Source organism: Eulemur rufifrons, chromosome 14, assembly GCF_041146395.1.
Source record: "Eulemur rufifrons isolate Redbay chromosome 14, OSU_ERuf_1, whole genome shotgun sequence".
NCBI classification, from domain to species: domain Eukaryota; kingdom Metazoa; phylum Chordata; class Mammalia; order Primates; family Lemuridae; genus Eulemur; species Eulemur rufifrons.
In genome coordinates this window covers 36,290,917-36,305,662 of record NC_090996.1, presented here as the reverse complement: position 1 = coordinate 36,305,662, position 14,746 = coordinate 36,290,917, and the positions used below count along the sequence as shown (strand labels likewise).

The 14,746-nt window shown below is 70.2% G+C and overlaps 1 protein-coding gene across 1 annotated transcript; it reads left to right on the top strand.

Moving 5' to 3' along the window:
- Positions 1-8,261: 8,261 nt before the first annotated feature.
- On the top strand, positions 8,262-10,169 carry PRR35 (proline rich 35). Its single transcript, XM_069487169.1, has 2 exons — positions 8,262-9,316; positions 9,539-10,169. The coding sequence occupies exons 1-2, from the start codon at positions 8,262-8,264 to the stop codon at positions 10,167-10,169; spliced, it is 1,686 nt and encodes a 561-aa protein (XP_069343270.1).
- The last annotated feature ends 4,577 nt before the right edge of the window (positions 10,170-14,746 follow it).

Genomic DNA, 14,746 nt, shown 5'->3' with positions numbered 1-14,746 from the left:
GCTCCAGTGGACCAAATAAAGCGTTTTGTTTTGTAAGGACGCCTCATCTATCTGGTGCCCTCCGGGGGGTCCAGTGCCCTGTGGGAGGAGAGGGCTGTTCCGGGGGCAGCTCATGGGCTGGGATGACATGTCCTGGGGCCCAGTAGGGATGGTGACCCTGCCCTCCCCCAGCAGGCCCAGGTTGGGGCTGGACGCGGCAGAGGTCACCTCACCACGAGCCTCCCAGGGGCCAGGGGCAGAGGCTGGACCGACCCCTGGGGCCTCGGGCCACGGCCAGCAGGGCAGTGCGTGCGCCCAGCGCTCCCCAGCGGAGTCTGCGTTGGGGGCCCTGTCTGAGCGGCTCCACCGTCTGCAGGAGCAGATGAAGCGAGGGGGCCGTGTGGGGGGTTTTACATCCCCTTCTGCCCGGGTGGGGCCCTGCTCCAACCCGGCCTCCTTCCAGGGTGGGCCTCCGCCCCAGGCGCGTCCCCGCGTGGCTCTGCGGCCTCCGCCTGGGTGGAGTGAGGGGCTGGGGTGCGGCCGGCGTGAGAGGCCTGTCAGGGGCGGCCTATCGAATGTGAAAGCAATTAAAGCCACCAGCAGTGTTCGCTCCGGGCGGGCCTGGGGCGGCGGGGGAGCTGCCACAACACATCTCACCTCCGCGCCGCGGACGCTGCCCTGCTCCTCCGCGGCTGCGCGGCCACGCCGGGCCTTCTCCCGCGGGCTGGGGGCCGGGCCCACCCCACCTCGCGTCTGGCACAGACCTGGCTCTGTCCACCCCAGGCCTCTTGGGACCCCAGGTCCTCCTGAGGCCTCGGTTCCTGTCCCTGCTCCCCCCACCCCCCCAGCACCCACGGCCGGCTTCTGCAGCCTCCAGCCCCAGACACGAGACGCACCGGGAGGCCCGGTGCCGCCGGGCAGGACAGGAGGCCCTACCTGGGCGAGGGGCTCATGCCCACCCACAACCCACCCCCGTCCCCGTGTGCCCGGCCTGCAGGGAGGGGCTGGGGGAGGGTCCACAGGAGTCGGGCCGCTGCGGGCCAGACCTGGGCAGGCATCCGGCAGGGAGGCAGGGGCCCCCGGGGGGCAGAGACAGGACAGGGCCAGGCTGGCCTGAGGGGTGGGCTTCACCCACCGGGGCCTGGCAGGCTGGGCACGGGCCGCTCGGCCGCGGGCAGCCGGACCGGGCCTGAGCGCCGGGGGCTGCCCTGCCCCCCCTCCCCTTCCCACCCCAGCCCCCGCCCCGGCCCTCTCCCCCCGGGGCCTGGCCCAGGCCGCCCTGCGCCCCACGGCCCCTCTCTCCCAGCCCCTCACCGAGGGCGCTGCTGGCCACGGCGGCTTCCCAGGGCGGGTGGCGGCGTGTTCTCACTTGTGAGGCGCCCCTGTCAGAAGCACTTAGTGTACAAATTAGCCGCGGCCGCCCCACCTCCCTCCGCACTGCTCTGGGCGCTGGGCTGACAGGGCTGCCGCTCCGGGCCCTCTCCCACCTGCCCGGGGCACACGGCCGCCCGGTGCGGACCCCTGGCCCCCACCCACGTCTGAGCAGGAGGGCCCGACCCCCACTGGCCGGCCCGGGCTCCTCTCGGAGGCCTCAGCCCAAAACTGGACAGGGGTGGCCACGACAGGGGCAGGGGGTGCTCAGAGAGGTATGGGGGCTTAAGGCCAAGGCCCAGCACCTGGATCTGCCCCGAGAGTGGCCAGGCAGTGTTGAGGGCCATGGCGGGCTGGACATGGGGCAGCTTGGAGGCCCCCTCGGCCCCCCCGCCAGCCCGCCTGCCACTCAGGCGGGGAAAATCGTCTGTGACAGGCCCAGGAAGGCCGGCCCCGGGGGCCGCAGAGCGACGCACACGGCTCCTCTCCCCAACATATGGCTGCTGTCAGCCCCGGGCGCTGCTTGGCCAGTGCCAGGCTGGGAAACCGGGTGGGGGCTCAGGCAGCCTGTGCCTCTCATCCCACTCGCCTGGCCTGGCCACTCCTTCTGATTCTAGAGGCCCCTGCCCCAGCTCGCATGCCTCCCATGACGGAGAGCTCACTCCCACTGCAGCAAGAAGCGTCCAGGAGCCTCCTCCACCCAGGGTGCCCAGGGCACACAGAGGGTCAGCCTCACACTCCAACCCAGGGGGCCAACGACCCGGATGTCCCGGCTGGAGCATGCAAAGGACCCAGCTGGTTGGCGTAGTGGTGCCCGGGCTCTCGGCTGTGGGCTCTGGGATGGCCACGGCCCCAGCACGGCAGGCACAGAGCAGCCTGGGGCCACCACGGAGGGTCCGGCTGCCCAGCAGAGCCGTGCACAAGCGCCTGCCCTGGCCCCTGGCCCTCGGGGCAGACTAGCCTGGACAGACCCCAGGCGGGGAATCCGCAGGCCCTGCCTGTGCTCACCCCGTGGGCCGCTCCTGCCCAGCCCCGCTGCCCAGCCCCTCACAGCCCTGCCGTGTCCCTGCTGGGACCCAGGGCCACCAGGGGCAGCAGCTGCAGCCGGTGCCCAGGGCCCTCGGGCACAACCCTGCCCCGGGCCAGGCCCAGGGCCGTCCTCTCAGCCTGGGGTCCCCGAGGCCACTTGGAATGGGCAAGAGGGTGGTGCCCTGAGCTCTCTGGGCCTGGGGTTCTCGCACATGCTCGTGGGCGGCCACGTGTCCCAGGGCAAACACGCCGTGTCCAAGCATCCTGTGTGGCACTAACCCCACCCAGGGCTCCCAGAGCTGCTGCCGCTCGTGAGACAGACCCCCTCGTCCCTCCACCCGCGGGCAGGTGCGGGCCGGCGAGCCCCACGCCTGTCCTGGCCAGGGCTGTGCACCGACGCTGAGGGGTTTCGACAGGCCCACCCCCGGGCACTGCGCCGCCGCGGACCCTGCCAGCCCACCGAGCTGCTGCCGCCCCTGCCTTCCCTGGGCCCGGGCTCTCTGTCCTGCCCGCAAGCTCCCTGGCACACACAGCCCCAGCGTTAATGGAGGTGACAGGCTGGCAGCCGTGGGCACACCGGGCAGAGAAGGTTAATGGCTGAAATGAGCCTCTGGCTGGAGGCAGAAAGAGGGGCTGTGGGTCCCCACCCCGTCCTGCACCAGGACCGGCTGAGGAGAGGACACCAGGTCACCCCCCAGGACACCCCTGGAGCCAGAAGTGCCCAGAGACTGCACGTCCCACCAGGAATGCTGCAGAAGGTGGGTAGCGGCCCAGTGTGGGCGGGAGTCTCAGGCTCAGGGCAGAGAGGACCCGGTCACTGCCGCAGGACGCAGGGGCCACCACCCAAGCCCTGTGTGCGGCGGGTCGTGGCCCAGGAGCAGAGTGGGAGGGGCCCTCCGGCAGAGCACCAGGGCCGCGGGCTGCACTGACGACCCGGCCTCACGGGCCGTTCCTGGGGTCCGGCCTGATGGGCAGCCTCACGCCCACCCTGTGCACAGGCTGCCGGGCGCAGCCAGCCCGAACTCTGGGGAGCACCAAGCAGGCCTGGCCCACGGACCCTCCCAGCAGAGACCCTCCTGGGAGCCCGGAAATGTGTCCAAGTCGTGCCTCTGGGTACTGCCCCTCCTCCTCCCGCCCCAACGTCTGCACAGAAAGGCCCTACAAGGCGGCATCGCTCTGCAGGGCTGAGCGGGCCCCTCCCCCTCGTCCGGCCTCATCTCCCCAGGGTCCCTCGGACCCCAAGCCTCACCGGGCTCTGCTCCCTGCATGCTGCCACCTGGGCACCCCGGGACCAGGGCGTCCTGGCCCTCACCTTCCTTGCCCTGGATGAGGGTCGTGGCCTCCAGCCGGCCCATCTGCCCTGCAGTCGGCTGTGGTCTCTTCCAGACCTTCAGAGGGGTCAGCCTCGGGCTGACCAGTGAGGGGCTGAAAGACCCTGGGCATCCCTGGAACGGAGAGACCATGGCCTGGAGTCCCCACTCCCACTGTCTGTGCCACCAGGGCCTGTGTGGAGGGGCCCGAGCCCGCTGAGCGTGTCCGGAGAGGGTCTGTGCGGGAGGGAGCAGCCGCCTCCTGGCTCCCACTCTCCACAGGGCTGCTGGCGTGACGCTGCCCAAGCTGTCTCCGGCCCGGGGCTGCCTGCACGGTCAGCTGGTCAGCTGGGCCAGGCCAGGCGGGCAGAGAGGTGGCTGACATGCTCTGCCACCCCCAGCCCCAGCGCACGGGCTTCTCTCTGGGGGCAGTAGGGGCTGTCGTGGGGCACTCACCCTCAGATCCAGGGGCCCGTTTCTTGGCCAGCACCGTGGTGACCCCTGCCAGCCACAAGCCCTGGCTATCACCCCCCACATAAATAGGGAAACCAAGGCCAGCCTCACAGGGCCAAGCAGCTGCTGGACTCTGGACCCGGTGCTCTCCTCTGGCTGCCCAATGCCAGGGGGAGTACCCAGAAGCCTGTATAGAGTCCTCCTTCCTCAAGGCATCCCTGTCCCCTGACCTGAGCTGGGGACACCCCAGGAGCCAGCGGCTGAGGCTGCAGGAGTCCCGGGTCCTCCCAGGGCTCTCTGCCTCCCCAGAGCAGGCCTGGAGCAGCGTCCACCCCGCTGGCCTGTGCCTGAATGGCCGCGGCACAGGTCTCTGGTTACGGCATCTTCCCCTGAGCAAAGCCATGTCGGTGTCCGCGTCTGGGACTGACCTGGCTGTCAGGTGCATCTCTGCCAGGACACAGCTGAGAAGTGGGACCCCAGACCTTCCAGTGTTCACAGCTCGGGGAGCAACTTGAACCCAGTTCAGCCCGGGAAGCGGGGCTGGGGGCACTGCTGACCATGAGGTCGTTGGTCATGGGGGCCCCAAGGCACCCCAGGGGAGTGGGGAGGGAGGGCTGGGGGTTCTGCATCCAGACAGGGGTGTGTGAGACGGTGGCCATCCGTGGGCAGGGCTGGGGCTGTGGGGGGCGCAGATTCACTCGCCTCCCGTTCTGAGAAAAGGAAACAGCGTAGGGCTCACGGGGGAGAGCCGGGCTCCGCCGACTGAGCCGGTTCTGGCGTCCAGCTCAGAGCTCAGCCCTTGCCCGGGCGGCTCCGGCGCGAGGTCCCCCGCTGTCCTGGGGCTCAGCCCCCAGGCCCTGGCTCGGGTGCGCAGGAGGCTGTCAGGGGCCAGAGCCCTGACGGATGAGTGCTGACGGCCCCTCTCCCGGCGCCCTCCGTCGCTGCCACCCCATCACACCGCTGCGGGGACCCCGGGAGACCTGGCCGCCTCTGCGCACCCCCGCGGCAGCCTGCAGGCGACGGGGGCGGGGACGGTGCCAGGCGCCCCTCACTCGCGCACACCTGCGCCGCCAGTCCGACTCGGTAGGGCAGCACCGCGGTGTCACCTGCCGCCGCTCCGGCCGCGTCCGCGGGGCGCCCCAGCGCACAGCGCGTCCCGGGCGCGCGAGGCCGGTGAGTGCGCGCGAGGGCGGCTGGGGGGCAGGGGGCGTGGGCAGCGAGGGGCTTGGGGGGCCTGGGGCCGCTCCCGGCGCCTGCGCCCCCACGCTCCCTCCCCGCCAGCCCGGGTCGGAGGTCGCAGCGCCCCCAGGAGCCCGGCGCCGTGGCGCACGCGCGCCGCTCCTGCCGCCAACTTCGGTGGGTGCCAGTCGGCGTCGGGGGACGCGGCCGGCGGCGGAGGTTTCGGGGAGTCGCTGCCGCGTGAGTGACCGCGGGCCCCGTGGGGACCTGCTCCCAGCGCCGGGCCTCAGTTTCTCCCGCGGGAGACCGGGTCGCCGCCCGGGCCTGAGCCCGTCTGCGGTCGGGGTCGCGGCTGGCGCGGGCCGGGGCGGGCGCGGGAAGTTTGCGCCCCTCGCGGGGCCTCGGGCCGACGGGGCAGCGCCGCGGGGTCGGCTCCGGCCCGGCGCGGGGGGCGCGGGGGGCGCGGGGGCGCAGCTGGGGCGTTGCGGGGGCGCAATTGGGGAGGCGCGGTGGGACGTGGGGGCGCAGTTGGGGTGGCGCGGGGGACAGAATTGGGGAGGCGCGGGGAACACGGGGGAGCAGTTGGGGCGGCTCGGGGGTGTGGGGGGCGCAGCTGGGGGGCCGGGAGTGCAGGGCTGGGCGGCACCGGCCCCACACCCCCTCCTCAGCGTCTGGGCTCTGCCAGGGAGGGCTGCCCTCTGGGGTGTGGCCGGGGAGGTCGGGAGAAGGGCGTTGGGGTCCCAGCCAGCCCCACGTCAGCTGAAGGGGCGCCTGGTCCCTGCTGCCCTGCACACCCAGCCAGTGGGGTGCCCCTGAGTGCCAGGGGGCCCACGGCAACAGGGGCTGTGACCTGATCTGATCGTGGCTGGTCTGCGGCCCCAGGTGCTGGGTGTCCCCTCCTGTCCTGGGGTGGGACCTCCTGTGCCCCTCTGCCACCCGTTCTCCCCCAGACTGGCAAGGTCAGTGAGGCCGGGGTGTCTGGGCCAGCAGGGTCCAGGCTGCCCTGGGAGTGAGAACCCAGTCACCGGCCAGGACGTGTGGGATTGGGGGTGCCTTTGTGTGTGAGTGGCTGGTGTTTGGGGGTGTCTTCCACGCTGTGTACACTCGTGCTGGGTGGGTGCTGGGCATCCTCTGGATGCCTTGGGGTCAGCAGCTGCTGAGACGGCTCCTGGACAAGGTCCCCAACCCAGGTGCGTGACCTGAAGGGGAGCCCGGGAGGAGCCCCCAGTCCCGGCTGGGAGGCAGGGCGGGCGGAGCACCAGTCGGCACAGCTGTGTGGCTCCCAGGGCTGGGTGATCGATGGCCCGGCACAGCCGCCTCTGTCGTGGGAGCCCACACGCCCATTTGTCATCCACATCTGGGGGGGCAGGGAGAAGGGGCTGCCTCTGCGCCCACCACCAGGTCCAGGCTGGGTCTGCAGCCCGCCAGGAGCCCCGGCCCTTTCCTGGGCCCAGCCCCCTCCTCCGGCCCCCACCCTCCGGGCAGCAAAGCAGTCAGTCCGCCCCTCCCTGCCCCCTCTCCCGGCCTGCAGACTCCGTTGTGGGGACGCAGCCCCCCCTTCTCCGCCCCTGTGCTGGTCCCCAGTGGGGCGCCCACCCCTCGTTCGGGGCGGCAGACGTGACTGGCAGGGTGGGCAGAGCGCGGTGGTCAGCACGGAGGGCGGGGCGCACAGCCCTGCCCACTCACCCCCGACCATCCCGCAGCAACGGGGAGCCAGCCCTGTGTGCCCACGTGTGTGAGTGTCCGTGACCTTGCGTGAGTCCCAGCCACGTCTGCACGTGTCCTCAGGTGTGGCGGGTAACGTGTGCACATGCGTGAGCTGTCTGCATGAGCCTGCGTGCCCCCCCACGCCCCGGCTGTGCTGAGAGTGTCCTCCCGGACACGCGGCCGGGCGAGCTCTGCGTCGGGCGTGAGACGCGGGTGTGGGTGCCGGCCGCTCTGCGTCTGCGCCTCCCGCACTGCGCGAGGGCTCCTCGGGAGGCTCGTGTGCTTGTGTGCACACACCCGAAGCCCCTGTGCACCCCGCACGGGCGCGCGGGGCGGTGGGCAGCCCAGGTGGCGGCCCAGATGGAGTGCAGAGCGGCTCACCAGCGAGCGTGCGGGGCGTGGGGAGAAGCGGGTCTTGGCTGAGCACGGCCGCTGCAGGCTCGGCCGCCGACCCGCCTGAAGCCACCCAGATGGAGCCGGGCTGAGCAGGTGGCTGCACCGTGGGGCCGTGTTGTGACGTCCACTCCCCCCAGCCTGGCCTGCCCCCTCGAGACCCCCAGTGTCCACCTGACGCCCGCTGGAGAAGGCTCGGGCGTGTGCATGCGTGTGCATGCGTGTGTGCACACGGCGGTCTCCAGACGAGAGCCTTCTGCTGGTTTTTCATCTCAGCAGCTTGCAGCCGCTTCCGGCAGGGGCTCGGCAAGGGCAGGGGTTGGGGGGGCAGGGCCAGGAGGGGCTGGTGTCCGCACTTGCTCCCCCCCTAGCTGCCCACGTGCCTGGCGGGAGCCTGCCTGGTGCTGGCGGGCGGGGTGGGGACTGAACTGCCCCCGACGTCGGCCTGGCCCCCGGGGGCGGGGGGGACTGCGTAGGGTCCCCCGATCAAACTCAGGACGCCCAGGTAAACTTGAATTTCAGATGAACAATGAATAATTTTTTAGTGTGTGTTCCAAATATTGCGTAGACCGTACTTAATATGAAAAAATTACTGTTTGTCTGAGTCAGATTAAGTGTTCTGCGTTTTCATTTGCTGCACCTGGCCGCCCTGAACGTGAGCTCGCAGAGGATGGGAGGGCGGGGGCTGCAGGGCGGGGTGGGGGCACCTGGGCTCCTCTCCCTGGCACCTGAGGAGCCCTGAAGGGAGTGTGGGGGTGTCGGTCAGGGTCGGGTTGGCGCTGACTGTGGCCCCCACGTCTGCAGGTGGCCGTGGTGCGGGGCCTGCCCACGCAGGCTGCCATGTCTCGAGAGCCGGGCTCGAGCCGTGTGGGCACAGGGCCCAGGGCGCGGTCCAGGAAGCCCAAGAAGCCCCACTACATCCCCCGGCCCTGGGGCAAACCCTACAACTACAAGTGCTTCCAGTGCCCCTTCACCTGCCTGGAGAAGTCGCACCTGTACAACCACATGAAGTACAGCCTCTGCAAGGACTCCCTGTCTCTGCTGCTCGACTCCCCGGACTGGGCCTGCCGCCGCGCCCCTGCCGCGCCCAGGCCGCGAGCACCCACCCCTGCCCGCCCGGGGGACTCCTCGGATCCTGGCAGCCAGCCCCAGGGAGCCACCACGCCCGACCTGGTGGGCGCTGACGTCCTCTCCCTGCACCGGGGCAGAGACACCAAGTCTGGGGCCGAGGGGTCCCCAGGGCCCCTGCCCCCTGTGGCTAGGGCTGCCCGGAAGGGTCTGGGCCCCGGTGGGCTCCTGGCCGAGTCCTGGAAGCCGGGGCTGAGCGGGGGCCTGAAGAGCACGGCTGCAGGGGACGTGGCCACGGCAGGCCCCAAGGGCAGTGCCCCCTGCTACCCCCCGCCCACGCCCACCCCGGGCGAGTTCCCGGAGGCCCAGAGCCTCCACCTGTCCCTGCTGGGGGTCAACTGCCCTCTTGGCCCAGGCCTCTTCTCCTACCTGGGGCCCTCGCTGGCCGCCGCGGCCCACGTGCCCTTCCTGGCCTCAGCCGGCCCCCTGCTGCCCCCGGCCGCAGCCTTCCCAGCCCTGCAGCCCCCCGAGCGCCCAGCCCTGGCCCCCCGCCTGTACTGCCCGCTGCTGCTGGAGCACGCGGTGGGGCTGCCAGCCGGCAAGGCTGCCTCTGCCAAGGCCCCCCCCCGCCCCCGGGGCTCCCCCGGGACTCTGGCTTGTGGCATGCTGGGGGGTCCCTGGTCCTGCGGCACCCCCAGGGACCCAGGGCAGGCCGGGGAGCTCGAACAGGCTGCCCAGAGTGACCCCAAGAGGAGGCCGCCCCTGGGGAGCAGGCTGGGGCTCCCGAAGGCCCTTCCCAGCCTGTCCGGGTTCTGCTCCCAGAGCAGGTGGGTGTCCTGGGCCCCAGCTCCAGGGCTGGGGGGCTGCAGGGCTGGGCAGGGGGGTGGGCTCCAGGCCACAGAGAGGAGCTGGGACTGGAGAGCCAACTCGTCCTCAGGGTCCCCGGGTTCTGGGCTGGCTGGGGGCTGTGGGGAGCACAGGGCCCAGGGTGGTGGGCAGGGCTGGGGCCCGGTGGGGCCGCTCAGCTCCTGACAGGCCCCTCCCTGCAGCCTGCCTGCCGGCCCCTCCGCGATGCCCTGGCCTGAGGACAAGGAGCCGGGCACAGACCTTGAGACCCCCGGCCCCCAGGGCCCCCTCCCCCAGCAGCCGCGGGGCCCAGTGCCCGGAAGCCCAGGGCGCATGGGTGAGGACCTGGCGGGGGCCCTGGGCGACTTCGCCAGGGTGGAGCGACGCCTGGGGCAGTTGGTGCCCGCGGGGGGCCTGGCCCCACAGCCCCTGCGGGAGCGGCTGGGCAGGATCCGGCTGGAGCTGCTCACCATCCACCAGGCCCTGGAGCGGGCCGTGCGGCCGCCGGACGCACCCCTCGACCTCTCCATGAAACGCCTGCCCACCAAGGGGCCCGAGGCTCCTGCTGGGGTCTGGGGGCCGGCCGAGCTGCACCCCACATTGGCCCCGGGGCCCCCCGATCCCCCCAGCATGCGGGGCCCCCCAGCGCCAGAGCCCTTTTCCAGCCACACCACCAAGTGCGAGGCGGACTCCAGCGTCCCGCCCCCCGGCCTCCCCCTGCAGGCCCCGGAGGACCCTGTCATTGCCGGCAGCGGCTGGGGCCCCTGTGTCGGGGCCGGGAGCTCCCAGCCCCCCGAGGACGTCCTGCCCAGCCCCCTGGGTGCCGAGGTCTGACCCCAGCTCCTGCAGTCCTTGTGCCCTCACCCCGAACATGCCGGTCCCGCCCCTGCCACCCAGGCCCCCCGCCCAGCCCCTCCCCTGCCCCAGCCCTGGGGCCAACGCCGGGGACCTGTCCAGCCTTGGCAAGCATGTGGATAGACCCCGCCAGGCTGTGGCCAAGGCTTGTCTCTGGGGTCACCCTGGGACAGCAGAGGTCACAACTATTTATTGATTGCAGTTGAGGACATTAAAATAGAAGCCACCTTCACCTCAGTCTCAGCCTCCTTCCTTGCTGCCCAGCCGGACCACCTGGACACCCCCAGGAAGTGTCCGTCCCGGGCAGGCAGTGTCTGGGCTTTGACCTTCAGACCCTGACCCCCGTCCTGTGCACTGGGGCGATCCTGGAGAGCTGGGGGTGGGGCGGGGGCTTCCAGAGGAGGGGACCGAGTGCAGGGGTCGGGAGGCAGGCATGCGTGGTCTGGGCTGCTCAGGACGATTTGTCCTGTGTTTCCGTGCGTTGGGGACGGGCAGGGGCCCTGTGCATCCTCCAGCCCCCAGCAAGGCGGCCTTCCCTGCAGTTAAACGGTGCCCGTGTGTTCTCTGGCTCAGGGCTGCTCACCCAGCGTGGGCTCTGCTGGGCCCCCGCCAGCCCCTGCGGCCACGATAGGCATCGGTGGCCTTCACAGCTCGCTGCCTCCCTCCCAGCCTGGCCCGGCTCTGCCTTCCCACGGGCAGGGGACGGCGGGTGGGCAGGCAGGGGCCTGGGGGCCCCCCACAGCTGGTCACTGCTCTCCCCGGGGAGTGAGCCACACCTTCCAAGCCCTCCCAGGAATGGGCCCCCGAGCCCAGGTCGCCCTCCAAGGAGGTGCAGGTCCTGCCTGTGCCGGGCTCCCCGAGCTGGGGCTGGGCCGGCTGGGCCGGCTGCACCCAGTGGTGGGTGATAGCATCAGCCCTGCCCTGAGGTGTCTGGAGCTGGGGTGTGGCCGCCCAGGCGGGGAGTGCTGTGGTCACAGACTGGGGCTGACAGGTCCCAGCCAGGCACCTCCTACCCAGAGGCCTCCTGGACGGGCTGCAGGGGGCTGTGAGCAGAGCCAGGAGGTGTCGCCATGGTCCGCAGGTCCTGAGTCTGGGAAGACGCCCCCCACACAGCCTCCCCCTGGTACCCCACGTGTCTGTCGTGCCCGACTTCTCTTTTTGTTTTTTATTTATTTATTTATTTATTTATTTTTTGAGACTGAGTCTCACTTTGTTGCCCGGGCTAGAGTGAGTGCTGTGGCGTCAGCCTGGCTCACAGCAACCTCAGACTCCTGGGCTCAAGCGATCCTCCTGCCTCAGCCTCCCGAGTAGCTGGGACTACAGGCATGCGCCACCATGCCTGGCTAATTTTTTCTCTATATATTTTTAGTTGTCCATATAATTTCTATTTTTAGTAGAGATGGGGTCTCGCTCTTGCTCAGGCTGGTCTCGAACTCCTGACCTTGAGTGATCCACCCACCTCGGCCTCCCAGAGCACTGGGATTACAGGCGTGAGCCACCGCCCAGCCACGCCCGACTTCTCATCCCTTGCTGGGCAGACAGGTGAGCCTGGCCTGCTGGGGCCACATCACACAGGTCTCATGTGCAGAGACGGGACCCTCCTGCCCTCCACCTGGTGGGGCAGGCAGGATTGACCTCCCGGACGGTCCCCAGCCCAGACTCCAGCCAGCAGTCACATTCCCCATGGCCAGAGTGACCCTGCTCAGGGTGGTGGCCTGGGGCTGCCTCATCACATGAATGTTTGCTGAGAGGGGCCGTGGAGGTGTCTCCGGGGAGGGGAGGGCTGGTTGAGTGGCTCCAGCCACCAGGGGCAGCCTGTGCCAAGGCCCCGGGGCAGGAATGTAGCAGCACTGTGGAGTCCCCAGGGGACTCCATTTATATTTTACAGAACCTCCTTGCACTGCTGCTCAAACGTGGCCAAGGCCTGAGTCGTCGCCCCACCTTGGCCACGCCCAGCTGTGTCCCTGCCCAGGGACCTGCAGGTGCCTCCTCCCCACTCAAGCTCTTGTTTCCAACCCCAGGGCAGAGCCCAGGGAGGCCTCTCTGCGTGGGGCAGGTGGGGGGCCCCAGGAAAGCACCTCGTCTCACCCTTCAGAGGTTGGAAGTCTCCCTGACCTTGGGGCACAGAGAGAGCGGTGCCCGTGCGGGGGTGCCCAGCAGGAGCTCAGGCCGTCCCCAGAAAGGAAGGGGACCCGTGGGCAGAGGAGTTTGAGAAACGCTGCCGTCACCCCTCCCCCCTCCCCCGGACTCTGCAATGCCTGTGAGCTCATGTGGGGCTCAGAGCAAAGCCACAGCGAGGGTCTCAGGTCATGTGTCTCCCACATTGGAGTTCCAGGTGCCTTGACTCCTGGGTGGCCAGTTGGGGACCACGTGGGTGCTTGGGACCTGGAGGAACAGAGCTGGAGTACAGCTCAGCCTCCCCAACCCCGGACTCAGGTTCCTCCTCTGTCCAATGGGAGGACAGCAGCACTGCCCGGAGGGTGCCAGGAGGGCTGACCTTGCCACCCCGACACAGTGGGGCCTCATCATCTCTCTTGCAGCCCCAAACGCTGAGACAGAGTCTGCCTGTCCCCAGCCCCCGGCCCTGCCTCCTCGACCTTCAGGGCCTCCCCCACTGGCCCGCTGCCCCCGGGGCTGCACCTGCCTGGACACCCCACTCACTCCTGCAGCCCCGCACTGCCCCCCGGCCAGCCTGCTCTTCCTGACTTCTGGGCCCCCCCCCCCCCCCGTGTGCCCGTGCTAGACCTGGAGGGGTGATCCGTCTGCCTGCTGCCTCAACCCACTCTGGGAACCTGCCTTCCAGAGGGCGTGCTGTGGCAGCCTCGGGGCTTGTGGCGGTCCGCACCCTCCTCTGTGGGGCTGTCCGTGAACTCTGGCACACTGCCGGGACCCCGGGGGGTGTGTACAGCCTCACGTTGGGCCCCGCTCCAGGAGCCCCTGCTCCCAGCCTCGATGCTGGGTGGGCCCAGGGCCTGATGGGGCCTCACTGTGAACAGGGGGTGTGGGCTGTGCGGCTGCTTGGCAGTGCCCACAAGCCCCTGGGCTCCCTGGGGGGCCAGGTGACCCTGTTTCCCTAGGCCAGGCCACCCATCTGCTGGTGTCAGAGGGGCTGAAGCAGCCCTTGGGTGTGGCCTGTGTGCGCCAGGGCTAGCTCCCGGCAGCAGGCGCCAGGGAGGGCTACATCAAGATGTAGTGGTACTCAACCGGTGGGCTCAGATGGGGACAGCCCCCCTAGGCCCCCAGACTGCCATCAGAGGAACGTCCAGGGCCGGTGGGGTGCTCTGGGGCTGCTGGCCGTGCCCCCCTGACTGGAGCATCTACTGTGCCTGGCCATGGGCTGGTCTCGTATCTTCTTGGTGAGGGCTCCCATCCCACTGGCAGCTGTGAATCAGCCGCCTCCCAGGCCTCCCTGTAGGGAGGGCCCTCTCTGAGCTCTCCATGTCCCCTCTCAGGGTGCCCTGGACCCTGGCTCTGGTTCCAGGAGGCCTGAGTTTTGGGGCCAGGAGTGGAAGCCTGGGATCTGTGGTGTGCGGGGCCAGCTGCCGGCACACACCAGGGCAGGATCTCCCGCCAGTGGCAGGCCTGGCCTCCTAATCAGGGGCAGGCGGGGAGGGTGCGGCTGGGCTGGGCGGTTTGGGCAGGGGTGTGGCCCCCCAGTGTCCCCCAGCCTCAGAGGCACCCACAGTGCTGAGGCTCCAAGCAGCTTCTCTGGGCCTGGTGGAGGTAAGGGGGGCGGGGAGGGCAGCCCTAGAGGTGCCTGGGGGTGCACGTGGCTGCGCTGGGGTCTGCGCCTTCTCTCCCACTGCCCCAGGAGGGAAGGAAGGCTGTGTGAGCCTTCACTTTCTCCCCTGGGGACCAAATAGCTCCAAGCTCACGGGCGGTGGTCACGGCAGAGTCCAGGGGAGCCTTCCTGTGAGGACAGACTCATGAGGAATCCAGGCCTGAAAGGACAGGGGTCTGGTGACTCAGTGAGTCTGGGGCCCAGCCAGGGGTCCCCATGGGGAGGGAGCTGGGAGGAGGGCGGCTCCTGTCCCTGCAGGGTGGCACTCCCTCTGTCACCGAGACAGTGGGGCCTGTGGCTTGGGCCAGCCCCCCCATGAGGTCCCCTCAGTACATCAGGGTGGGGGCACTGAATGGGCCCACGAGGGTGTTCTGTTGTTAGGGATGTTGTCCCCCCCACAATCAGATAGCTGCAGCCTGGGGGCTGCCACATCAGGGCCCAGCCTTCCCAGCACAGCCGGCCTGGGGGATCTGGGGCAGCCCCTCTGCGGAGAGCAGCGTGGGAGGGGACCAGCCTGGGGGGGCAGCTCCTTCTGGGACCCCACTGCAGGGCCTGGGGGTCCTTTCACCCTGGGAGGGTGGGAGCAAGGTGGGATCTGGGTCACTCAAAGGCCGGCCCACTGGATCCCCCAGGGGAGGTAAACCAGGCTTGGCAGCTGGGCACCGGGCGGGCGTGGGGACGCTGCGCGCGCGGAACGCTTGGGCCCGGCCGGCGGGCGCCCCGGGTGCCTTTAGGGGACGGACCGTCGCGCGGCAACGCGCGGAGCCGGCGGAAA